This window comes from Anguilla rostrata, chromosome 11 (assembly GCF_018555375.3).
Source record: "Anguilla rostrata isolate EN2019 chromosome 11, ASM1855537v3, whole genome shotgun sequence".
Lineage (NCBI taxonomy): Eukaryota > Metazoa > Chordata > Actinopteri > Anguilliformes > Anguillidae > Anguilla > Anguilla rostrata.
Window position 1 is genome coordinate 14,672,778 of NC_057943.1, and position 25,094 is coordinate 14,697,871.

General features: G+C 40.2%; 2 protein-coding genes across 2 annotated transcripts; both read right to left on the minus strand.

The window, feature by feature from the left end:
* Positions 1-67: 67 nt before the first annotated feature.
* Positions 68-15,261, minus strand: LOC135234024 (sodium-dependent lysophosphatidylcholine symporter 1). Its single transcript, XM_064298125.1, has 14 exons — positions 14,924-15,261; positions 14,023-14,142; positions 10,288-10,412; positions 9,507-9,639; positions 9,090-9,168; positions 8,188-8,351; positions 6,807-6,897; positions 6,434-6,555; positions 5,745-5,828; positions 5,372-5,455; positions 4,992-5,104; positions 4,515-4,658; positions 3,779-3,955; positions 68-2,271 (listed from the first exon to the last, which is right to left on the minus strand). Exons 1-14 carry the CDS (start codon positions 15,008-15,010, stop codon positions 2,229-2,231), a joined length of 1,566 nt encoding a protein of 521 aa, XP_064154195.1. The 5' UTR covers positions 15,011-15,261; the 3' UTR covers positions 68-2,228.
* A 793-nt stretch (positions 15,262-16,054) lies between these two features.
* On the minus strand, positions 16,055-23,902 carry nsfl1c (NSFL1 (p97) cofactor (p47)). The gene is made up of 9 exons (XM_064298130.1): positions 23,618-23,902; positions 22,482-22,579; positions 22,085-22,156; positions 21,369-21,534; positions 20,992-21,087; positions 20,268-20,377; positions 19,096-19,233; positions 18,558-18,734; positions 16,055-16,988 (listed from the first exon to the last, which is right to left on the minus strand). Exons 1-9 carry the CDS (start codon positions 23,717-23,719, stop codon positions 16,826-16,828), a joined length of 1,122 nt encoding a protein of 373 aa, XP_064154200.1. The 5' UTR covers positions 23,720-23,902; the 3' UTR covers positions 16,055-16,825.
* Positions 23,903-25,094: the final 1,192 nt, after the last annotated feature.

Consider the following 25,094-nt stretch of genomic DNA (forward strand, 5'->3'; position numbering starts at 1 on the left):
TATTTTTTTTTATTGATTTGGTTCTGTGCTTCACAATTTTAGATTTGAAATTAGACAGTTCACGTGATTAAAGCGCAATTTCTCAGCTTTTATTAAAGGGTGTACATTTTGGTAAACAAGGTTATACATTAAACAGTATACATTTTGGTTTCACCATGTAGAAATGATAGCATTTTTGATACATAGACCCCCCTCCCCAGTAATCACTGACACATCCACACCTGCCTCCTAAATAGTGTTTCAGTCAGATCTGTCGGACATGTGTTCGAGTGTTTTTCTGCATGGTGACAATTCTTCGGTCATCAACTGTAGAAGTCTTCCTTGGCCTACCAGGCCCTCTGTGATTACTGAGCTCACCAGTGCTTTCTTTCTTAATGATGTTCAAAACTGTTGATTTTGGTAAGCCTAAGGTTTGGTCTGTGTCTCCGACTTTTTCTTATTTCTCAACCTCATAATGCCTTCCTTGACTTTCATTGACATAACTCTGGAACTCATGTTTACAATGCCAATGAGAATCACCAAAGGCAATCAAAAGCCCAGAATCAAGACTAGATACTGAAAGCTCTCTATGGAGGCTATAGATAAATAGTGCTGGAACTTATGCCATAACTTTCGTGTCACCAAAATGAAACCATTTCCCTCATTTAACAACATTGCTTGAAATTTGTGCATAGGCTAAGCAGTGCTTAAACAATTTTACCTCTTTTTTAAAGTCACTGTTGCCTCACGCTTAACATTTTAACCTAAGACATTTATTTGTTCAATGCATTGCATTACTGTACTGGCCCTACAATGGTGGAGGTCAGGACAGCAGAATCACGGGACATTTTCCAACACAGACTGAAGACCAGCATCTTCAGACTTCATCTTGGCTTCCCTCCTATTCCCACTGCCTAGCACTGTATTCTTATGCAATTAATTTAGAATTGTTGAAGCATGATGTACGTTTTTTAATTTTATATTTTTACATGAGTATGCTTGCAAAAGTTAACTTACATTCACTAGTAATTTTGCTCATGTGCTATCTGGTCTCAGAATGTTGTTAGCCATGCCTAGGGTTGTTCGTAAAACTCAACTGGATTGACTTACGTTTTCTTTCATTGTAGGTTGCTCTGGATAAGAGCATCTGCTAAATGAATGTAATCTAATAAAACTGCTCAGTAGTTTTGAAAATGTGGGGCTGACATAAAAGAGTAGGTGGCATGGAACAGTATCACTGATAATAACTGGTGCCAAATAAAATAGCATAGAGCCACTAGATGGTGCTGTCAACACATTTCTGGAACAGTTAAATATTCTAAAATCATATTTACTATTGATACTTTGTGAAATACAACTTAAGATGAATAAGCCAAATCATTTTCAACCACTCAAACTCACCCACAAGGATGTCTACAATACAGTGCCACATAATTGCCACATAAATATCATGGAAATGGAAACACTTGATTCATAAAAATAGTTCTCAGGAATATAAAAAGATGCTCCTGGTGTGGTTATTGTTTTATTTTTGTTTCTAAATATAATTGTATTGCTTTCTAAGTAGAAATATACATTTTTATTCTCGCAAAATTCAGCAGCACATTTGAAAATGCCTTCTATTAGTCAAATAAAACTTATTGTATTTGTTTAGCAAAACTACACTACCACCCAAAATTATTCACCCTTAGTAAATCCACGCATGTTTACCAAAGGTTATAAAAAAACAAACAATAAAATGATTAATGAGCTATATTGTATGCTAAAAATTGGGAATTTCCCCCCATTTTTTACACTAATAGTTTCTTAGAGAAAGGGGGGAAAAAAGCTTTTACAAAGTGATTATTTTTCAAAAACATGCTATTTTATCCATACCTTGCCACATGCAATGTTAAAACTATCACACAATTCTGAAGGGCTTTAATTGCTGTGCTAAAAAGGTACACATTCCACTTAAGTGTCCCAGTTTATATTAATAACTAGAATGAAGGCAACCCAAACAATATAAATGTTCAAAAGTAGAATACTATGCATTGCAAAATGTGGAATTTATACATGCTCAACAAAAAAAAATGACATACACTCTTAAGTAAAAAATAAAATATATAACCAGGTTAATTAAATGATTAAAAATAAAAGTTCCTTGAACTCTAGGTTTTTCGCAGTCAGATGGACAGTTGAAAACAGAGACAAATGGGCTGTAAACTGTATCGGTGGGCTTGAGTTGTACAGTTGTGCCTGGAGTAGGTCTACAAAGGCATGTCTCTAACAGAGAGGGCGTCTTCTCCAGCACTGTCAGAGCAGAGGATACACAGCCAGTTAATACATCCTGAAATTTGTCTTTCATTCTAGTAAATAAGATGTTGAAAGCACAATATCTTACACAAATACCTTATTTTTTATAAACCATGTGCAGATTAAAAGGGTTATTCTTCTTTTTCTATATAAACTAATATCTAACACAACTCAAGCCATTGTCTCTGGGTATGCAGGAACACCAGCATAAATGGATAAGTATGATGATTATGTGAGAAATTAATTGTAAACCTCCTCCTGGTATCTATCAGACATTAATTGAATACGTTTTAAAATGCTCAAAATTACAATAACTTACTGAACATTGGGTTGTAATGCAACTTAAAGGTCCAGGAAACCTAAATCTGAGAATTCTTTGCAGATGTGTTTTAAATACTTTTTTGCATTTACATTTACGGCCAAGAAATATATATTTTTTAATTTTATTCATTTTTTATTTTTTTAAAGACGCTCTTGCCACTTCTGTGCAGGCAAGGCAAGCCAAGTTGAAAATTCCTAAGCATTGCACCTTGTCTGGGTGCAAAGAAAGCAATAATTTTTCGGAAAAGAAAAAAAGTGTAAGAGACGTACAAAAATGGGTTTTATTTCTGGAGCCCACGGGCACTGCAATATTACAAAACCCATACAATTCATATTTACAGTGCCAATTTTTGCCTGGAACTTGTGGCAGAACATGGTGGATTGGCAAGTAAGCCTACCGTTAGCTAGCAAAAATTGAACAGCTTTCAAGCTTAGCTATTTTTAAAGCACCAAAGACTTTCTTTATTCAGGTGTAATGTCCAGAGTTTGAGACCACTATAGAGTCTAATTTTAGTGTACAGTAGCTCAGTGATACAATGTTATTACACGTTGAATGATCTTCAGGTTTAGCTATGTGATGGTCAAGCCTAGTTTATGTTGCTTTTTTCATTTTGTCTGGTAGTGTAAGATTACTGCTCTAACCTGGCTAGGGATGAGGAATGGTTTACATATGACATGTATACGGATATGAATGTTAATGAGTACAGGATACATGCCCACCCTGTCCTTGTCTGCTGAACAGTTCACAATAATTTAATAGTGTTTATTACAATTTAAGAGTAAGAATTGGGTTAAAAACTTGAAAAGAATATTGAATTTGAATCCAGTTTTCGAGACCTTTGAAACATATAGGGTAGAGATTTTACTGTCTTGTCACAAACTACCAAGATGGCTTCAAAATAAAAACTCAATAATAATATTGGTAAAATAATATTGGTAATTGTAAAAATATTAGTACAAACCAAAAGTAATACTTATAAGTAAAGTTATTTACTACGAAACATTTGTCAAATTAGCTTAGCCTCTCTCAATTCTGACAATATAAACAGTGATCCATTTTTCACAAACCAGAAGCTTAAATGGTTTGTGACATGACATTGATCTGGTCGGGACAAGTTGGCACACCTCAGACTAGTGTCTGAAGATGCAGTAAAGCAGGATACAATAAGGAGCAGTGACTCACGTGGCTTTCCTCAGTTCCTCCTGGATCTGCAGGCGCCTTGCCTCGTTGATGGGATAGAAGTAGAAGAGCACCATGCCCACCAGAAGCAGGGTAATGGGTACCGGAGCGAACAGGACCCTCAGCGTAGTGATCACTGCGGCATTGTGCCTGCATGCACCTGGCTCGTACCCGGCAAAGCTGTGGGAAAAGAGCGTGCACGCTCATACAAATAAAATTCACATTCAAAGATCTTTAAGATTACTCTCCTTTCTGATTACTCTTGGAGCAAACTAGCACATTTGTGTCATCTTGTGGTGCAATTACTGCGAAATCTTATTGTGAACTCTCACTGAATAATTTATCAATTGAGAGCATTTGTAACAGCAAGCTTTTGCCAGTTCTAATCTCTCATTTTTGCAAAAGAAACTGTCGTTTCTGAAGATGACACCCTGGTTTTTAAACACAATTTGTATGTTCTTAAAATGAGTGTGCTTCAAGCAGAAGGCAATGTCCAGACCAAGTCTGGTTTACACTACGTATGTGTTGGCAGCTAAGTGGCTGCTGACGGAGTGGTATTCCTGAGTGGTAGTAGACGGACAGATGAATGGTTTGTTTCAAATCACCGCGGAAAACAGTGAGAAGGCTGAGCTTTTTCCTGTGTTGCTTCTGCCTGTCGGGTAAAGCAGCCTAAAAGAAAACCAAAGCGTGTCATGGCAAATTAAAAGTTTGAGAAACAATGGGACCAAAGAACACTTACGACAGTGCCATGGTGGAAATCCCAATGGATACTCCCCCTCCAAATTTGTTGAAAAAGACGTAGCAGGAGTAGAATATAGGTTCCAGGTCTTTGCTGGTGGGATTCTTTACCTTGAAGTCATCGACCACATCTGGCAGCATTGACCTGACAAAGGGGGGAAAAAAAGTGAACAAGAGTACAGATTGGTTTTTAGAACTTTATAATCTTGTGGGTTCTTGGTTTAAACACACTGAGGGACAAAGATGACTATCCTGTTCTTAAACAGCTCCAGCAGCAAGCCAGTTACGTGGATGGATCACAGAATGATTAAGCTGTGGATATTTCCAGCAATTTGTGATCAGCTCTAAATCTAGTGCCAGTGCAGCACATACTGCCAGAAACATCATATGTTAAAATAGCATTGAATAGGGGCGATTAAAGTATGTCCAAGAGATTACATTAAAATATAGACTAATTAGAGGAAAGAACTGCACTCACCAGGGCAGCAGGTAAAGTGATGCCAGGCTGGCACCAGCCAGGATGGACATTACGATGAAGACGGGCAGATTGCTCTGCACAGAGGCAATAATCACCAGGGTTGGGCCATAAATCTATAAGACGCAGCAAGCAGAGAATGTATCAGAAATAAAGATAAGAAAGCACTGTCACCATCCTCACAGTAATGATAATAATAGTGCTGATGATGAGGATCATGATTCGATGAGAAAGTCAGAGATGACCAATTGTTATGCATTTTATGTTTATTTATTTGTACCATTTGGTACTTCATATGGATTTCCACTTCCAGTCACAGTACCAGCAGAAAACCTCATTGTCAGCCCGATCAAGAAAATGCGGACATGTTGAACGGAGCTCACCAGCAGCCCAATAAAGAGCGTGGTCTTCTTCCCCAGCCTCACCAGAAGAGTCTGCCACATCACAACAGAAAGTGTCGCTGACGTCTGCACAAAGATAAAAAATATTCCCGGCATCGTGCAAAAAGCTTGCATCTCCAACATTCCATGGAAGAATAAAACATGCTTTCTTTCTTTAATATATCAAGACAGTATTACACTTTAGCCAAATGAGGAACCAACGTCATCAGCAGTTGAGCTATGAGACTTGTAAAAGATATAGTACTAGAGTTGGATTGAGCTGAATTAGATCTTTGATTCATTTAAGAGTAGAAGCTATAAACATATTACTCATATTACTTCTAGAAATATTATATAGTTATAGAAGTGTATTCACCAGCAATATAATTACAAGGTGCTGAAAGTAGGCTCCCAATCCAGCAGCATGGGTACAGAACAGTGCAAAGTTACCCTGGGCCATCTGTATCAGGACCAAACAGAGAGAGGTTGGCATCATCTTCAGAGTAACCACATTATTTATTGGAATATGTCATCATATAATATCCCAGCCAAGTCCTTTCTTTTTCCACATACCAGTGTTGTCAGTTTCTAATTTTGGAAAAGTTTTTGTTACCATGCTTCACAAGTAATTAAGCCAGTACTAAGGTAAATAAATGATGAAGTAAACATGGATCATTTAACACCTATAGAGAGAGAGAGATATTGTCTGATGTGTTCAAAGAATGGTGGTGTATGCAGGAAGTAATTAAACAATTACATCAATATGTCTGGTCAAAAAAGATGAACTTTCATACCATTGCTTTGGCTTGTTTTTAATTGCTTCCACACCACATTCCAATTCATGTTAAGCTTAGGCTCAAACACCTAACTGACTTAGAATCCTTTACCAAATTATCAGACCAGGACAAGCCACATACACCACATTTCATTTCCTATTTATGCAAACACCTATAACAGGTGAACTAAATATATTTTACAAGGTGTACAATGACAGCTCTGGTGAAAGCTGTCTTGGTGCAAAAAAAAAAACAACAACAAAAAACACCATGACTCTCACATGCCTACCTGAAAGGCCAGCGAGCAGAAGAGAAACCCGAAAACCAGTCGCACGTAGGGAGAGTGTTTTATTACCATCCGTACTCCAGACAGGTAGGGCATGCGGATACGGTCAAGGGTACTCAGGGGGGCTGCATGGTCCCAAGACAGGAGGAAAGAACAGGGAATAGGTTTTCATGGTCTCCTTTTGGATTACTACTAAAAAAGGGCTGAGGGGAGCACAGAGGGCGCAAAGACGCATCTGTGCATATATCAACATATCAATTTGGTGTCAACATATTGCATAACTGACAAAGACCGGTTATTCTACTGTACTGAACTTAAAAACTGGAGAAACATTTCATTCCCTTCCTGAGCTGAATAAAGCAGGCACCAGACTCACCCAACTGCTCTTTCACCCCCAGGAACAGCACAAGGCAACACAGGAAGTACAGTGCCCCCAGGATAACTGCAGCAATCAAATAGGCTCTCCTCTGGTCACAGAAAATAAATAAACACACACACACACACACACACACAAGCAAAAGCCACAGAACGATAAATGTATGAAAATTATGAAACAAGAACACCCCTGAGTCTACATCTAGCAACATAAGAATTAAAATCCAAATGAATTCAAAATATAAAGTTTACTCATTACTTTTCTCACTAAACAAAATATACATATATAAGGCCTATTCTACTCTATTCAGTGAATTCTCCATTTCAGGAATGAGAGCAGTGGTACATGCATGTATTAATATCACAGAAATGTTCTCTTTTTTTATGTATTTAGATACAATATGAGAATTAACACTTTGTTGAACTGAAAAAATACAGCACTGTATGCTACGTTTATCATCACTGTATGCTAAATTACCTTGTAGGTGTACAGGCATTAGTTATACCACAGATTGAGTAAAATGAACAATTTATCTTTACGGTGTGATCCTCACAAGGTTCACCCAAAACCAGTTCAGCGATACCCTGGGCTATATTTTAACGATCTAAGCGCACGGTCTAAAGCGCATGGCGCAAGTACATTTAGGGCGTGTCCAAATCCACTAGTTAACGACGGATAATCTGAGCGCAAAGTAAGGTGCATGGTTCAAAGGGGTTGTACTTAGTCTCTTAATTAATCATAGGTGTGTTTTGGGCGTAACATGAAATAAACCAATCAGAGTGTCATCTCCCATTCCCTTTAAAAGCCAGGTGCACTTGCACCTTGGCGGATTGCTATTATAATGGCGGATTTGCCAAGTAGTAGGAAAGAACACTTCTCTGCAGAGGCAACAGATCTGCTTTTGCGCGTAAAATACTGCGTCATTGACTTAAGACCAGGTTTGTGTTGGTCAATTGTGTAATCACTGTCCGCTGCCTTATGATAGCAATGTGCCAACAATGCGCCTGACCACACCTCATTTTAAGACCAACATACCCATGGGCGCTCAGATGGGTGCAAGTACATTTGCTGTTTAAACAACGTGGGCGCTGGACGGGAAAATGACAACTGCGTCGGTCTGAAACTCAGAAAGACACATGCGTTGCGCTTGGCGCCGCTTTGCGCCGGGTATAAGATAGAGCCCCATGTGTTCTTGTTTTTTTTTTTTGTTTCAAGAGGTCACTCACCAGAGCTTCCACATTACTGAAGCAATCTCTCATGATCCTTGAGTACCGAGGACTCGCTTCAGGGGAGCCCCGCAGCTCAGCCCCACGTGCTGATCGAAGGCTATCGAAGGCTATCAGCCTGAGACCTGCACAGGGACGTGGGCCGGAGCACTTACCGTGTTGTGCAGCGTATCCAGGAGGGGTGAGGAATGGTTCTGGGAGATGCCCTCCGTTTGATTCAGCTGGCTACAGGCCAGGGCTTTTTTGGCATGGTAAACCCCAACGATCTGACCCTGAATCACTGCCCCGGCCAGTGTTCCGAACATCTCCATACCCATCCCTTTAAGAGACAGGGACAGAGAATGAGAGAAAGAAAAATCTTTTTCATTTTCGTGTACTCTTCCCTGACCCTCAGCTTCTCACACTAATTCTATAACATTGCATTAATTTAGCAGACGCTTCTATACAGTGATTACAAACCTTACATTTGCCTGCCAGAAATAATGACAAAAAAAAATTCAGACAATATAGATGTTGTCTAATAAAATTATATACTTTCAAAATGCAAGTATTTAACAGTTTTTTTAAGTATCTAAAACTCTCACCAAATATGCATGTAATTGTATTTCTAAGCACAACAACAATGTAGAGTACGTACAGCATTCCATACATTTGTTGTCTATTTTAGCAGTGCTTCTTTATAACAATCTGTAGCGTTTGCACAGATCACTACCTTGAAATTCATATATGATACATCATGCTGCAAGTCCAGTTAGACCTGATAATATGGCAGAGACGGAAGCATGGTTTTTCATTTTATATCCTGGGATACAACGGTAACCATTTTCAATACTATTTTCCGTAACTTCAAATAAAAGTCAGTGTATTATAATCACTGCAATAGTTATAGGTCATAGTTAAACACCACAGAATGGTGTGGTTATGCTTTCATTCAATCCAGCCATCTTGCAACTGCTCTGCCATTAGCTCTCCACATTTCACGTGAACACAGAATCCCAGTCAGCATCATTATCTATCAAAGAGGAGCACTAAAAGCAATGGCCAGTGGAGGTCTTACTGAAGCCTGTGGCTGAGTCTCTGTCCTTTTGGTTTCCCCCCAGGAACATGTTGAGGGAGGAGTAGGGAACATGGTAGCACTGTAGAAGAAAGAATGGAGTAATGCTGTCATGAAATAACACAGTCGCCATGGTAACACTTCTGAGTGAAAAGTTGGGAATGGTTCACAGTGGAGGGAAGAGTAAAGAACGCGGTTACCATGGTAACAAAATGTCAGGAAGAGCATGGAAATTTAGCCCACTACATAAGGCAGAGTGCATATGTTTACAATAACTTGGGTTAGGAAAAACAAGGGCCAGTGCTAAACTTTATGTGATTTAATTTAGGAGAAAAATGTCAGCATTAACAGCACAGGACATTTGAGGGAAAGAGAAAATAGGCTAAATGATGATGGTAATGAGGATGACAATGGCCTTACACTCATGAAGGTGTCAAAGAGGCAGCACATGATGAAGTACCATGAGAAGCTGAAGACCGGGGACATTGTGTCCTGGGGTGTGAACCACATCATGATGTAGGAAAGGACCCCAAATGGTGTGGAAAACACCAACCTGTTGAAGGGTGGAGAAATATGCATTAATACTGCATTAAATTCTTATGCCTCCCATCAGTACTTCTGGCTCCAGGCACCAAACTTCCCAAGGAAAAAAAGACATTAGAAATATTGCATGTACTGGTTTGCCTATGTGTGTATTTTCCCTCTTCTATCTTATCCTGTACATTTCTAGGAGCCCAAACAGGGGAGCTTGGTCTTTCCCTTATCTTGATATAGAATTATGTATGATATCAGTAAAATACTTTTTGCTTACAAAAAGTAGAGATCGCCCCTACTTTCATCAGTTCGGGCTTGTCCACCTTGTTGTGTGTAAGTGCCGGACTGTGCCTGCAGAAATAAATCCTATTTTTCACATGGATATACCTTGTTGTGCCTGGTTATTGTAAGGGGAGAATTTTCTCTGCTCGACACTGTCAACAGCAGACACCAGAGGAATTACCACAGCAACCCATTCATGCTGAAAACAAATAGCTGTGTGATGCCACCACAGAGTATCTATGCGGAACAAATAGGAGGTACACTAGATTGCAATGTAGGCTGGGGATACAGGAGGAAGAATATCCATAATGTTAGAGCAGCGTGTAGAACAAGAGGAAGAACAATTTGGATAAGATGGAGGACCACATCCCTCCTAATCACTCACCAGGGGATAAGCTTCCCTATGCGCGTCCTGCCACTTTTGCTAATAAGGTATCCAACTAGTGGGTCAGTAATTGCATCCCAGGCCCGGCCCATAAAAAGAATGAGAGAGACGTAGAAAGCATCCATCTGCAAAGAGACAAGGTAGATAAGAAAAGACACATATTAGACTGACATTATACAAGGACTGAGTGCGTATGGAGTGAGTGAGTATATAATTTCCCCCCTAAATTGACCCCCCGCCGGGCCTAAGCATAGGGGATTTTTTTTTTTAAATGTATTTTTAAGGTGTTTTTTAAACTACAGTTACAGTGGGGCGACTCGGTTGGAAAGCTCACCAGCGACATCTGTTGGTTAAAACGTGAACGCACTATAGGAACCGCAGGTCTGTTCTTTACCCTCATTGTGCATAGAGTGACGTTCAACACTTGATGCTTACAACTATCACAAGCTAACGGTACCTAGCAAGGCACCGTTTCTTTACTAGGCTAACTAACCTTGCTACAAACTGTGTTATCACTTCATCTCATCGGTATGTACATTCTTTTTATATTAACTTAAGCAGTGTGTAGGTAACGTTAAACTAGTAGCATGAATGTAACGTTCGATACATTGTAACATGATTCATTAATCGCCATCGAAATAACGACTTCACTTGTTTATTAGGCTAATAACGTTAGCTTGATGACACTGATGTGCACAACGTGGTCATTTAGCTAACTTAGCTAGCTAGCCAAACAGTCAGTAACACAGATACATAGATATTTTGTTGTTGGTGAAATGAGCCCAGCATTCCAAGGCTGTACATTGTTGTAAGATTCAGTAGCCAATCAGTAGGCAGTGTTGTGAGAGAGCAAACCTTTTTTTATCAGTGACATTTCCTTCGGACATCTACGACGGCAATCGCAAATACGACATTCAGTTTGCCTTTTTGTAGCCTATAGATATTTCCATGGATAAAATCGCATTTATTATTATTATTTATTGGTAAAAACATTTACTTCATATAAAGGGAGATAGCCAACTACTTGCACGTCACATGACATGTGTAGCCATTTAGTAATACGATCGCATTTCAGGCTAGAAAATAACCTGTTAATCCAGAGAAATTGCTGAGTTGTCTTAGAATCTTTATCGCAACAGAATGTGTCAAGGCTGGCAGCCCGGATCAAATTTGTTGTAACAGCTGCCGTCCAAAACAAACGCCTAAAGCCGGGCACCCACCGCACGCGTATCGACCGCGAGCGCACTACGCGCGTATTACGCGCGTAACTGAAGCGTAGTTGAAGTACTGTTATTACAACGGCAGCGGGCGACGTCGTCTCCACCAGATGCGAATGCGTCGCGTACCGGCTGCGAAGCTCGCGCGACACAAGCGAACTGAAGCGTAGTTTTTCGCTTCTGTTCTATTTTTTCGGCTTGTCGCGCGTCACGTTGGCCTGTTTATACACAAAAATATGCTCTAAAATGCTAGGTATACATGCTCTGATTTATATTTCATCCTTATATTACTGGGGGTGTGTCCCTAGTTACCTCCCAGATATTTTTTAAGCAGCTAAAAAAATACAAGCCTTTTCGTTTTGTAAAAATAAATAAATAACTGGAACCTGGGGGAAAGGCAAACTATTTTGCGGAGGGGGTGGGGTAAATTTGAAAATACACCACAGAAAGACGTAGCCTATTGAATGACGTAGAAGTGAATGCACCGAGCTGCAGTTGAGCGTTGGAATGTAGTTTTTAACCAACCATTGCTCAGCCTATTTGACTTCTCCGATGTCTTCATTCGCCGTGCTTTCAAAAAGGGCTTGTTAATAAAAATCAGATAATCCACAGAGCTTTAAAAAAAACCCCAGATTATTTAGTGGTCTTGCCGATGAAAATGCACCTATTTTATAAATGAAGTTGTAAGCAAGCCTTTATTGCACTTGTACTTCAAAGCTTCCGGTGTTCATGGCGTTGTGGTGTTCATATCCCTTCAAGATTAAACTGTTACTGTCTTTTTCATGATTAGCTGATTTTACTAAATCTGATCCTATAAATGTTTTGACGTGAATGACAAGACAACACGGGAATTCCCAATGGTTGATTACGGATTATTTATTATTATTATGATCATTACATATTCTTCATAAAGTTGGCACGCTTGTTAACCAAGCAAATAAATTAATGCAGTTTGAGATTGATTATTATGTAGGCTACGTTGCGATTTAAGCTTATGGTAATTCTTTAAAGCGTTTACTTTCTCACGTATTTACATGTGTTAAAAAATATTACCAAATTAACAGACTGAAAAAGGTCTCTCACCAAGTATTCGCTTACCCATAATCAAAAGTCCTGAACAAACGTGAAATACACGATGTAAGCCCACTGCAGACTGCGAGAGCTACTAGGAATATAGAGCTTTTACGCAAGCCTTTGCGCGACACAAACGGAACCAGTGGAGACACCCTACGCGTCGCGCCGTGCTGCTTCGCCCTGCTGTTTACGCGACGCATACGCGACGCGTGCGGTGGGTGCCCGGCTTAAGAGAGGCTGCCTGCGTGCGTGCCTCCCCCAAGGCGTTACGTCATTTTACTATTGGCAGCAGTAGTAAAAACAACAGGCTTCGATAAGCGGAATCGATAAGCTCGGAGCCATACGATTCCAATGAATTGGACAACTTGGAACCGGTTCGCGATTCCCATCCCTATTTAAATGTGCCCAGCATTCCAAGGCTTGTTGTAAGATTCAGTAGCCAATCAGGACTTGAATACAAGTTTTTTGTAGAGTGCAAAAACTTTGATATTATTTATTTTTATTTATTTTGTTGTTGTTGAAATATGCCCAGCATTCCAAGGCTGTAAGAATCAGTAGCTAATCAGGACTTTTTTCAAGTTTTTTATAGAGTGCAAAAACTTTGATATTATTTATTTTAATTTAATTTAATTTCTTTTGTTGTTGTTGAAAACACAGCATTCCAAGTCTGTACATTGTTGTCAGATTCTTTGTAAGACTATGCTATACTGTAAATAGTTGTTGATTTTTAAAAATGTGTGTTGAATAAATGACTTATTTATAACAACATTCACTTTATGTAGTCATATTTTCAAATCTCCAGTCAGCTTTCAGCACTGACTTAATGTAGGGCCCTATGGAATCTGTGTTATAGCTTTTTTAAATTCTCAATTCCGCGATTCCGTCCGTGATTCTGTTAGAAACTATAGGGCCCTACCTTAATGCTGCCATCAGTGTGTCACTGGCCCGCACCGGGCCCCCATCAAAAAAGACACTTGGCCGCCGCCGTCAAAAGATACTTGCCACTGGGCCTAACAACTTTTCTGGGGGAAACCCTGCAACCCTTGTACAGGCTACAATGAAACAAGATTTAAATAGTGATAAGGGCGTTTTACTAACAGGAACATTCCGTTTGAAGAACTTGCACTCCACTTTGTATTGTGCAAATTAGCAAGTAGCTTTTCAAGTTACTTCCTTCTGCTTTTTACCCTGTGGGGCCCTTCAAATGTGCACTCATCATTGCAATACCATCTACTTGGAGCATTGTTTTATAGCCTACATCTTATATTTCCTCTGGAATATAAAAACATTATTGTGGAATAGTTGCTTGTTGCTTTTATACTCAGGTTTCTTGTTTATAAAATTCAGTCCTTTTAGCAATAATTTCTCTAATTTCCTTATATTTATCCATTACCTTAACCCACACATGGCATCCAGGGTTTGGGGTGAAATGCTCAACATTCACCTGTACAACATCCAGCAGGAAAATCTGCATGAAGAAGCCCTTGGTAGTGGATGTCATCTGATAGGGTGCACCTCCCACAGCATAACATAGCTTTCTGGACAGTGGCATACCTTTCTGCTTCTATGACGATGAGTGGGGGGGCAAAAGTGACAAGATCTGGTTAGCTGCATTCTTACAGATGTTGCAATAATATACAATAATAATAATAATAATAATAATAATAATACTATAGGATATTTGAAAACTGGTACAGTTCTCGGTCCTCTTGACTATAGGGGTCAGGCTGCATGAACTGCAAAGCAAGGTTGTCGTCAATGTGTCTACCCATCCAAGAAAATTTGCACACAAAAAAACCCTTCTTAACAACGTCAATATGGAACGATTACTGGTCAGAACATTTGGGTAAACAGGAAACAAACAAAACAACATTTTGCCAGCATCTGGTTTCAGAGGGGGAAGTCTGGTTTGCCAATGATTTACATATAATTTAAAATGTGGAAGACACCCTTACAAATAACTACATGTACTTGTAATGATAGTTATTACTGCAATATTACGGCAGTATTCTGCAATATTTTGGACACGTACGTATTTCTACAGTTATAATGCAGTTGCGCCACTTCATGTGCAGTACTAATGCAGTAGAACTGCACTGTACTGAGGGTAAACTACAGTAGCCTATATATATATATATATATATATATATATATATATATAAACTTCTCAGTAGCTGCAGTGTTTTATTCATTTTAAAAGGGGAGATTTTATGAAATCAACAACTCGGCGCAACTGGTAAGTTCGCCTACATCCATGCAATTTACTTTTTAAAAAAGCCTATAGAGTAAACTAGCAACAAAACAACCGTCACCAAAATAAACACAATATTCTATTCAGGGCTTACTTGAAGCGCATCTTCGTCTTCTGCAGCCATACGCTTCGATTCTGCAAGGTTGTGATCAACTAAAGTGCTCGTCGAAGTCTCGGCCATTCTCTGCTTTCTGTGCAAGTTGGATTAATTAAAACGGACTGCCTCCGACGCAGCAAAAACGCTACAGCAAGAAGTCGTCGCCTACTTCCTCAGATCGCCCTAATAGTGTAGTACCGCGATGGTCGGAAGTATTAATTTGGACTTGTGAAGCATGCTTCTAACGAACAACCACTACATGCACCAATTTTGTGCATTTTCTAAATAGGCACGTTATTTCGCAAACACGCATCTACGCATTTTTTAGGCATACTTTCCTCCCAGTTTAGTGTTTTGTTTTTTCTTTTTTCCTGAAATCTGATACGGTGTAATATATGGTCCGACTTTGATTCAATAGCAAACGCAATCGCTGCTGTTAAAGTGCTATTTTATTAGGACTTAAAATAGGCTACAATGTTATCCAAATCCCAATAACCTGCCATCACTACCAAGTAGTTTAGTTAACGCGAAATGTTCACTCCTGTGCCCCTCTAACAACCACATTTGGAAAACCTATGAGCCCTCGTCTTTTACCAAGAACTCCGCAACACAAGAAAACACCCGTGTTCTTGATAAAAGATGAGGGTTAATTAATTAAAATAGATGACATTGCCACATTATTGCCAATGAAGGTCAGTCTGGACCATACATGCACGGTAGAACTACCCTCCCAATGTGACATTGAATTAATGTTGACGGCATTGAATCAACGCTGATTTCTTGCATTGAGCGTATGTTGAAAGTGTTCGTCATGTTAAATGTTGGTTTAAGAACTAAAAGTTTTAAATTGTGACTTGGGTCAATAGAGATCTTTTTGTAACATTAACTTAGAATACATATTGATTTTTTATTGATAGATGAATTAATTTTGACCCAATGTCAGTCTCGATTGAAAGTCTGATGTTAAATCAATATAACGAATACTTTCAATATACAATCGATGCAAGACATCATCAACGTTTCTTCTTTCTATTTTGCTATTTGGGTTTGGACTCATGCCATCACCGGCGGTTTTCACAAACATGGCATAGGGTTCTGCCAACTGAACCCATCCAGGTGATAAGAATGAAGTCTTCAAGTAATGTCTTTATTTCGCGTCCATTACATAAAACCGGTTAAAGACATTCAGACGCAAGTGATACATTTAACATGAAACAAGCAGGATTTTAACCACTATTTTCCCATGGGCTACACACAACACCCAATCAAAGCGAAGAGCAGAATAATGCATGTTCTGCATTATAAACTGCTAATAGACAGTGTCTTCTCTTAAGCACAGTAATCAGTTTATAAAAATATAACCAAAACTAGTGTTACCCATATCAAAATCCGACTTGTTTAGTGTTCGGACTTAGGACACACTCAGAGAACATAATTAAAAAAATAGTTTCATCTTGTCAGTGGTTTCCAACGATGGTGGTAATCCATTTGCAGAACATAAGCCCGTTTAGTACATAGCACTCTGTGTTTGGGTGGGGGTGTTAATTCAGTGATGTGGGCGATACAAGAGGAGGAAATAACTAAGAAAGAAGTAGCACTGCAAACTGCCAAATAAACCTTGAGGTAAAAGCAACCTAATTTCTTTAAAAAGCCTTTATTATTTGCATTTGCTTAATTATCCAACACTTTAATTATCCATTCACAAATCTTCTAGTTTCTTCCTCCTCTCCCATTGGTGTACACAATCCCCACCACCATTTCCATGAAAACATTCCACAGACCACTGAAGAGGAAAATATATCACTAAGGGAGTAAAGGAACTGGAGAAGTCCACAAGTTCGTATATTTTCCCATTTGGGAATGGAGATTGCGGTTCAGCCCGTCTGAAAGAAAGCGCTGTCACTTTATTCGCTGAACGATGACAGCGTTGAGCAGGTTGGCATCCCGCAGCGTCTGCGTCTCATCTGTCAACTCCTTGTTGGGAAAAGTAGTCATCAACACAAACTCTGCTGCTGCCATGGCAGGGCGAGCTCCTACTATAAACTGACGCACATCTGACACCCTAGGTGAGACGGGAGGGGAGATGATATGGGAGGGAGAGAGATAGACAGTGCGAAAAAAAAGGACCATTAAAAAACGAACATTCAAATTCTGTTGACAAAAGGAGATGGGAACTACATCTGAGTTTTAGCAAAGGTGCTGTGACAGAAGCAGTATGTAGCAACAGGCAGGTAAGTGTGTGTGGTTGAGCGTGTGAATGGTAGCATTAGACCGGTGAGTGTGTCGATGGTAGCTTTAGCCAGGTGAGTGTGTAGATGGTAGCATTAGACAGGCGAGTGTAGATGGTAGCGTTAGACCGGTGAGTATATATGGTAGCTTTAGCCAGATGAGTGTGTCGATGGTAGCTTTAACCAGGTGAGTATATATGGTAGCTTTAGCCAGGTGAGAGTGCAGATGGTAGCATTAGACAGGCGAGTGTAGATGGTAGCTTTAGCCAGGTGAGTACGTAGATAGTAGCGTTAGACAGGTGAGTGTGTAGATGGTAGCGTTAGACAGGTGAGTGTGTAGATGGTAGCATTAGACAGGCGAGTGTAGATGGTAGCGTTAGACAGGCGAGTGTAGATGGTAGCGTTAGACAGGCGAGTGTAGATGGTAGCGTTAGACCGGTGAGTGTGTCGATGGTAGCTTTAGCCAGGTGAGTATATATGGTAGCTTTAGCCAGGTGAGTGTGTCGATAGTAGCTTCAGCCAGGTTAGTATATATGGTAGCTTTTTAATTAGATGAGTGTGTCGATGGTAGCTTTAGCCAGGTGAGTGTGTAGATGGTAGCTTTAGCCAGGTGAGTGTGTAGATGATAGCGTTAGACAGGTGAGTGTGTAGATGGTAGCGTTAGACAGGTGAGTGTGTAGATGGTAGCGTTAGACAGGTGAGTGTGTAGATGGTAGCATTAGACAGGCGAGTGTGTAGATGGTAGCGTTAGACAGGTGAGTGTGTAGATGGTAGCATTAGATAGGCGAGTGTGTATATGGTAGCTTTAGCCATGTGAGTGTGCAGATGGTAGCATGAGTGTGATGAGTGTGTAGATGGTAGCTTTAGCCAAGTGAGTATATATGGTAGCTTTAGCCAGGTGAGTGTGCAGATGGTAGCATTAGCCAGATGAGTGTGCAGATGGTAGCATTAGACAGGCGAGTGTAGATGGTAGCGTTAGACAGGTGAGTGTGTAGATGGTAGCGTTAGACAGGTGAGTGTGTAGATGGTAGCTTCAGCAAGGTGAGTATATATGGTAGCTTTAGCCAGGTGAGTGTGCAGATGGTAGCTTTAGCCAGGTGAGTATATATGGTAGCTTTAGCCAGATGAGTGTGTAGATGGTAGCTTTAGCCAGGTGAGTGTGTAGATGGTAGCTTTAGCCAGGTGAGTGTGCAGATGGTAGCATTAGCTAGATGAGTGTGTAGATGGTAGCGTTAGACAGGTGAGTGTGTAGATGGTACCATTAGCCAGATGAGTGTGTAGATGGTAGCATTAGGCCAGAGTGTGTGCAGATGGTATCATTAGACAGATGAATGTGTGGATGGCAGCTTTACAAGGATTAATGTGTTATTGGTAGCATCTTGTGGGCTGCGGATGGTACCAACCTGTGGTTGTGGTTGAACTTCTGCACTAGCCGGCCTCCATCAGCCAATCGAATCTGGATGTTGGTTACTGGCTGTGCACTGTCCATGGCCACAGAAGCACTGGCCTGGGCCTCAGCGATTGCTGGGTCCTGCTGTCCCTCCACCATGCTAGCACCAGACACCAACTCTGGTGTCGCACTGAGGAGACCAGAGAAACACAAACAGAAACGACGGACCTATTAAAATAGATAAGTATAAAACTGACAGATAAATGAAAAAAACATGTATAATATCATGAAAACACAAAAAGAGAGTAAAGATAGACATGCAGTTTCCTTTCTAGGACTGCCACAATTTCACAGAAGCTTTGGCCTAAATGGTTTACAGGAGATGCCAAATAATGTCATCAAAGTACCAGAGAAGAGCTTCCCCACTCACAATGAGTTCAGCTCCTCCCATTTTCCAGACATCCACTGAGATCCCAAAGCTCTCACTGAGACATCTAAGCCCATTCCCATATGTAGCTGTCCTTTAAATAAAGGAAAAGTAGTGTTTTCACCTGCCCAGTTTCTGCCCCTCCCCAGCAAAAGCCTTGAAGGCAACTTTGGGCTTGAAGAACTCCTCATCTCTGTGGTCCTCCATGTCCAGATTGACCTGACCACCTCGAGACCTCTGCCGCAACTCCAAGGGGATCTCTCTGCAAGGAAGAGAGACAAGGAGAGAGGGGGGAGACAGAGAGAGAGGGAGAGAGAGAGACAGGGAGAGGGAGAGACAGAGCGAGAGAGCCTTCAATCACTCCGTTTTGCAGCACTCCACTGTCACACGACACACAGCTAATGCGTTTACTTATGTTACCTGAAGACAAAAGTTTATATTCAATTTATTAGCGTTATCGAAAGCTGAAAAGTTGAAGCGAACGATTACAGCATTTTTTTTTTGAAACATTAACGTAGTGTTTTGTGTAGCGACCCGGTTGAAACAGCTAATTTCTGCAGCTAATGATTGGATTAATTAGCAATTGTATTTGATGCAACTTTAGCTATATTTCCATTACTTTTCAAAACATATTATTTTCCATAACTTTTCCAGGGTCTGGAAATTGCATTTTAAATTTCAATGACTTTTCCAAGTTTTTCATGACCGTACGAACCATGTATATTATATTGTTTCTAAGAATGTGGCCTGGCCTCCCCATCACAATCATCAAAGCAAATGGGATTGGGGCAATTTAAAATCCCCTGATACCCTAATCTAGGCAGGCAATCTATGGGTCTCACCTCCTCACCTCCTCAGAAGAGACAAACCAGAAGACACAGGACACCATATCAGGGGTCAGAGACCACACATTGCAGTTTCAGGGTCGTAACATTAGCGTAGAACTTAGGTTATCTGCACCCCATAGTCACTCGCCTATACACTAGTGCCACATCAATATACACTACTGTATCTATGCAGGCTACACACGCCAGAGGCATGTACGCATCTACTACCAAGTCAGATAGCGATCCATATAGTGAAACACTACTGGCGGATCACTTGCCGTCTCCTTCTAAGCACAACTGTTAGCACAGAGGAACGGTTAAAACGTTGTTTTTGGAGTCAGATAACTGATATAATGTTAAATTAATCCTGTGCCAGGGGGGAGTGATTCAACAGTGTACCAAAAACTCTCCTCTGATCTCACCGTACATGCCCCCAAGGTCTGCGCTCCTTCCTCAGAATAGGACTCACCCTCTACGGATAGACTCCAGGAACAGGGCGTTGCTGGGGTCAGAATAGTTCCTGAGGTCCCCATTGTCTAGACTGAACCCAGACTTCCAGAGCTTCAGCACCACATGCACCTGGCACCATGACAACAGCCATAAGGCAAACCCATCACTTTCAAGACCAGAAACAGTATCCAGAAAAAATATGTAGCCATAGTCATACATGTATGATCACAGGTCAGCATTCAATTTAAGAACAGTCCCAATGGTGATACTAAAAATGGTCAAAATTTCTCCTCAGTGTCATATTCTTTCAGAACAAGCTGATAAAGACAGATTATACCCGCGGCCACGCAATCCCACACTTAAATTTGTTTTGCAATAATAATAATAATAATAATAATAATAACATTTTAAATAGACTTCCTAAGTAATAACAAACCAAAAACACAAATAACTGAAAAACCTACACCGAAAAAGATTATAGGCTATGCAAAAGAAGAAAAAAAACAGAACAATGTCTCTAGTTCTTCACTACATAGTTTTTGTTTTTACATTAGATAATTTCATTTTGATTGAAAAAGACTTGGCCTGACTTTTCATGGCACACTCACTGAAACTGCACCGCAAAGCACTGTTTCCTCGAATGCACAATACATTAGCAAATAGTCAAGCAAGTTAAGTCCAAAGTCCACATACTGTTGACCACTCTAGTTGAACAAGTGTGTGACTGAGTGCTAGATACTCACATCCTGTGAGCTGTCGGAGGGCCTTCTCTCTCCCGCCACATAAGCAGACTGCTCTTCAGGGGCAGCTCCGAGCCGATACCCCCCTCCCACAAAAGGCTGTAGAGACGCGGAGAGACCAAAAATGAGAGTGAGCAAGCTGGGGCGAAAAGAGAGAAAATAGAGAGTCTGCAGAGCACAGTCACAGGGTTTCCCACATAACTCAATATACCCGCAGCCACTGTGGAAAATGATGCAACAGCGATGCCAGGCTGAGACAATTACGAGTCAACCAAGTGCCGATCACTCTCGCGTCTCTCTCTGCTGTCTTACGGAGTTAAGGGCAGACCAGATGACGTGCGCTCTCAGCACCGGCACGTCATCTGAGCGGCCTCTCGTACCCGTGCACGGCTCGGCTCCCCAGGGCCCCTGCCAGCTCTGTCCACAGGTACAGCCCCGTGCTCCTTCGCGCCTTTGAACAGGTCCTCCACCACTTCATTAGAGCTCTTCTTCTTGGGGGGACCCACAATCTGCTGCCCACTGCGCTCTGAGCCCCCCGCATAGAACCTGGAGGGAAGAGGAGGAGCGTTGACGCAAAAAGGGACATTCTAAACAATCTCGCCCAGCTATCAAATTCTAACAAAGACATTTATGCTCACGGAATCACTCCAATAGGGGGAATACAATTGTATCCTTTCATTAAAGGATTACAAACAAAAAGTCTAAATCTACAACAACAAAAAGTCTGCCAGAAAATGCAGATGTCATCCCAAAATAAGAATATTTTGGGGAACAAAACCACAGCCCAAATCCAAGTACCCACTCCATGCCAAAGGTAAATGTTGGGTCTGCACCAGAGCTTTTCTGCATCTTAAATAGCAGAAGCACTTTTGCTTGCTGGCCTGGGGCAGATTATTTACAGTAACACCCCTCCCAATAACTTTGTGATCATATAGAACAACGCATGGTCCCCATGCACACCCCTGCCCAGCACGACTGCATCACTATCAGGGTGCCACACTGTGGAGGAAAATGGAAACTCCCCAGCTCTAAACCGTTTATCCAAAGTTAATCATTTGTGAATGTATTCTGCCTGCAGTCTGTAAATTAGTCTGACCTTTGGCCTTCCTCATCACTCTCCTCATCTTCCTCGTGCATCAGATCTCTGAAGGATGTTACTCGGTGCTCACTGCCAAGCAAATGAAGATTATATCATAAACATACTATGTGCGCGCATGAAATGTATGCCAGGTAACAATTCTGATCGGTTCAAATAGCATAAGGAGTGCTCTCAAAGAGTGATTCTTACAGATATGAGTTTTAAGATTCAATTAAATATTTACAGTTTGTTACCATTACATCTGAACATCAAACCTATGCTTATGTCAATGTATGATTTCCAGCAACTCATTTTTTTAAAGCAATGTCAATAAATGCAATTATTCATGCAGCCAACTCAATCAGTTCAACCAGCACTGATGACAATAATCATGATGCTGAAACTTCAGATATACCTGGGACCTGTAGAGCGAGAAACGGAACCACCATCAGGTGGAGGCAGGGTCACAATATCATCATCTGCACCATCTTCATAAAAGCTGGCCAAGGCAAGCTGTGAAAGGAGAAATGGGTCAGACCAGTTACAACCAATGCCAATACCGATCAATTGGTTGCCCAATTGATACCCACTGCAAGAGTGGCTTAAAAGTTTACATTTAACACATAATTTGAAGCAGGCTAGCATATTAATGAAATAATTAAACTATATCAAGGGTACAACACCAACGCCCCCAGACAAAATGAAGCTAAATAAAGTGTTTGACCTTCCATTCTGTTTTGTATGATTACTGTCTGAAGGAGTGGTCCAATTAAGCAGTTTCTATTCATCTGCTAGTCTGTCAACACAATAAACAGCATTTCTAGTTATGATACGCTACATTACAACTGTGGACTCAGGTTTTGTATCCCGTATCAGTAGAAATTTTATTTTTCATAGCAAAAAATGAAACGACAATAACCACAATAATTTCACCACTGAAATACATGAACAATAGCCAAACACTAGACTTTCAAACATGGGAAATCTCGTCTAGAAATCATCCACTTGGCCAAGCCCACACGAGTCAAATGCACTGACGTTTTTACGAATGCGCACACATGAACTGTTTAAAGGTTAGCTCCCAAGCAAACAAATATGTTAGCTAGCTATTACAGTTTGCTAGGAAATATATTTTTTACCTCATCCAATCCAATATTAGCTAGTAAGCCAGGTAGCTAGCCTGCTATCGAACTTATGATATAACCGGCTGGTTCGTCGTGTAAATATAGCTAGCAATCAAGAAGCGAACTCATACGACAAATACAATACAAAAACGGATCGAGCAGGTGCGCACAATCCACGACTCGTTTGCTAGTTTGATAACATGGACAACGTGGCTCTAAAACAAGTGGATCCTAGCAGCAGTCGTTTTACGCTAAAGCAAACGTTATGGTCCCTGAGATTTGGTTCCAGTCAAGTTAGCTAGAAATCCAGCTAGTTCATCTGATGTCATGACGATGACATTAACTTAACTAACGTTACCAACAAAATAAAGGGAACCGTTATGTGACATTGGCATGACTGTATTGCAACCACTGTGTTTGCGTATACCTGCAAATCCCAGTCGGCTGACTCTAAGAAAAATCGGGCCCGCTCCTCGTCTACATCAGTTACCGCAACGAACTCTCTCACAGCCTCATCTTGGTCCGCCATTTTGAAGTGACAATGTGTTCCGTTGTCCCTGATGGAAACAACTAACTACCCGTACTTGTTAGTTCCGATCTGTTTCCCGACGAAAGCATGGCCGTCGTAATAAATAAATCACCCACTAGTGCGTATCGTAAAAAATACACCATACTTTATCAAAATAACTACACATTGTTAATTTAGTTCTTCACAGCGGATGTAAAAAAAAACACCGTTGTTGCAGTGATGTGTCAAATTCACCGTCGTTGAATGCGAAAGTGCATTACAAAGATGTGATAATGGGAATTGTAGTCTATTTGGAGGTAACATTATCGACGGTAGTTTCTAAACTTTGTCATAGAGACCCATTGTGTATGCTGGCTTTTCTTACAGCGATCTCTTGATCATTTAAGGGTGTTAAAAAAATTCCAAAACATGTTTGTTCGTTAAACTTATTTTTAAACAATATAGGTTTGGGTTGATGTCATTTGCTTTGTCTACAAACTCTTAATTAAACAATTTGTTTGCTTTCAATGACCAGATTTCCACTCAGTAGGACCCAACTGATTTCCCCAGCCATGCTATATTTCAATCAATTAAATATGTAACTTCTGTAAGTAGGCTATTTATAATATCTCCTACCGCACAATACAGAGAAGGAAAGCATTCGTTGATCTGAGCTGAAATGGAAAGATTTATTCGTCGTTGTATGCATAGCTTTATTGACACAATATTTGAACATAATACAAATATGAGTAATTAAGGACAGTTTTTTTTTTTTTTTTTTTTTAACAATTCAAAGGTAGCTGGTACCAATACAATCAATAGACAGCGGGAAATCTATCTGCATGTTTTGAGACTTGAGCTTGAATACCTGTATAAAATGTCTACTAAAATTTTATTTAAAAAAAAAAATAAAATAAAAAAATTGTGAATTAAAGGAAGAAATAGCTACTAGCAACTTGAAGTTGGAAAGCAAATAAACTCAGCTAAATGAACTGAGCCACCCTGAGAGGAGGTTATAGTTGAAAGAATCACAACACTATTCACAGCACTCTCACAGTATTATTATTCTGTATAATTACTCTATAGGCAAATTCAAAATTTAACAATGATGTTCCAAGAAAACAATACATACAATAAAGTAATTTAGGAGGGCAGGTTAATAACAAAGGGCATTAGCAGATTCGTTTTATTTGCCAGACATGGGCCACAATGCAAACATGTATGGATATGTTGGTCAATTAAATCACCATGGTACTGGCATTGTGACGATAGAAGTAATTATAGAAATTGCATGTTATTTTTGGTTGTTGTTTGTTTTGTTTTTCCCAAGAAGTAATACACTTATGAAAAAATTAAGTATTCTGGAAAGTATATATAAACAAATACACTATTTGAT

Excerpts from the sequence above, each read along its gene's own strand:
- LOC135234024 (XM_064298125.1), bottom strand. The coding sequence starts at position 15,010 with ATGGCCGAGACTTCGACGAGCACTTTAGTTGATCACAACCTTGCAGAA. Across the intron at positions 9,169-9,506 it reads TCTTTGACACCTTCATGAGT|TGCTACCATGTTCCCTACTC; the intron begins GTAAGGCCATTG and ends TTTCTTCTACAG. Across the intron at positions 6,556-6,806 it reads GGGGGTGAAAGAGCAGTTGG|CCCCCCTGAGTACCCTTGAC; the intron begins GTGAGTCTGGTG and ends GGGACCATGCAG.
- nsfl1c (XM_064298130.1), bottom strand. The coding sequence starts at position 23,719 with ATGGCGGACCAAGATGAGGCTGTGAGAGAGTTCGTTGCGGTAACTGAT. Across the intron at positions 18,735-19,095 it reads GAGGGGCAGAAACTGGGCAG|TGCGACACCAGAGTTGGTGT; the intron begins GTGAAAACACTA and ends TGGTCTCCTCAG. Across the intron at positions 16,989-18,557 it reads AAGTTCAACCACAACCACAG|GGTGTCAGATGTGCGTCAGT; the intron begins GTTGGTACCATC and ends CGTCTCACCTAG.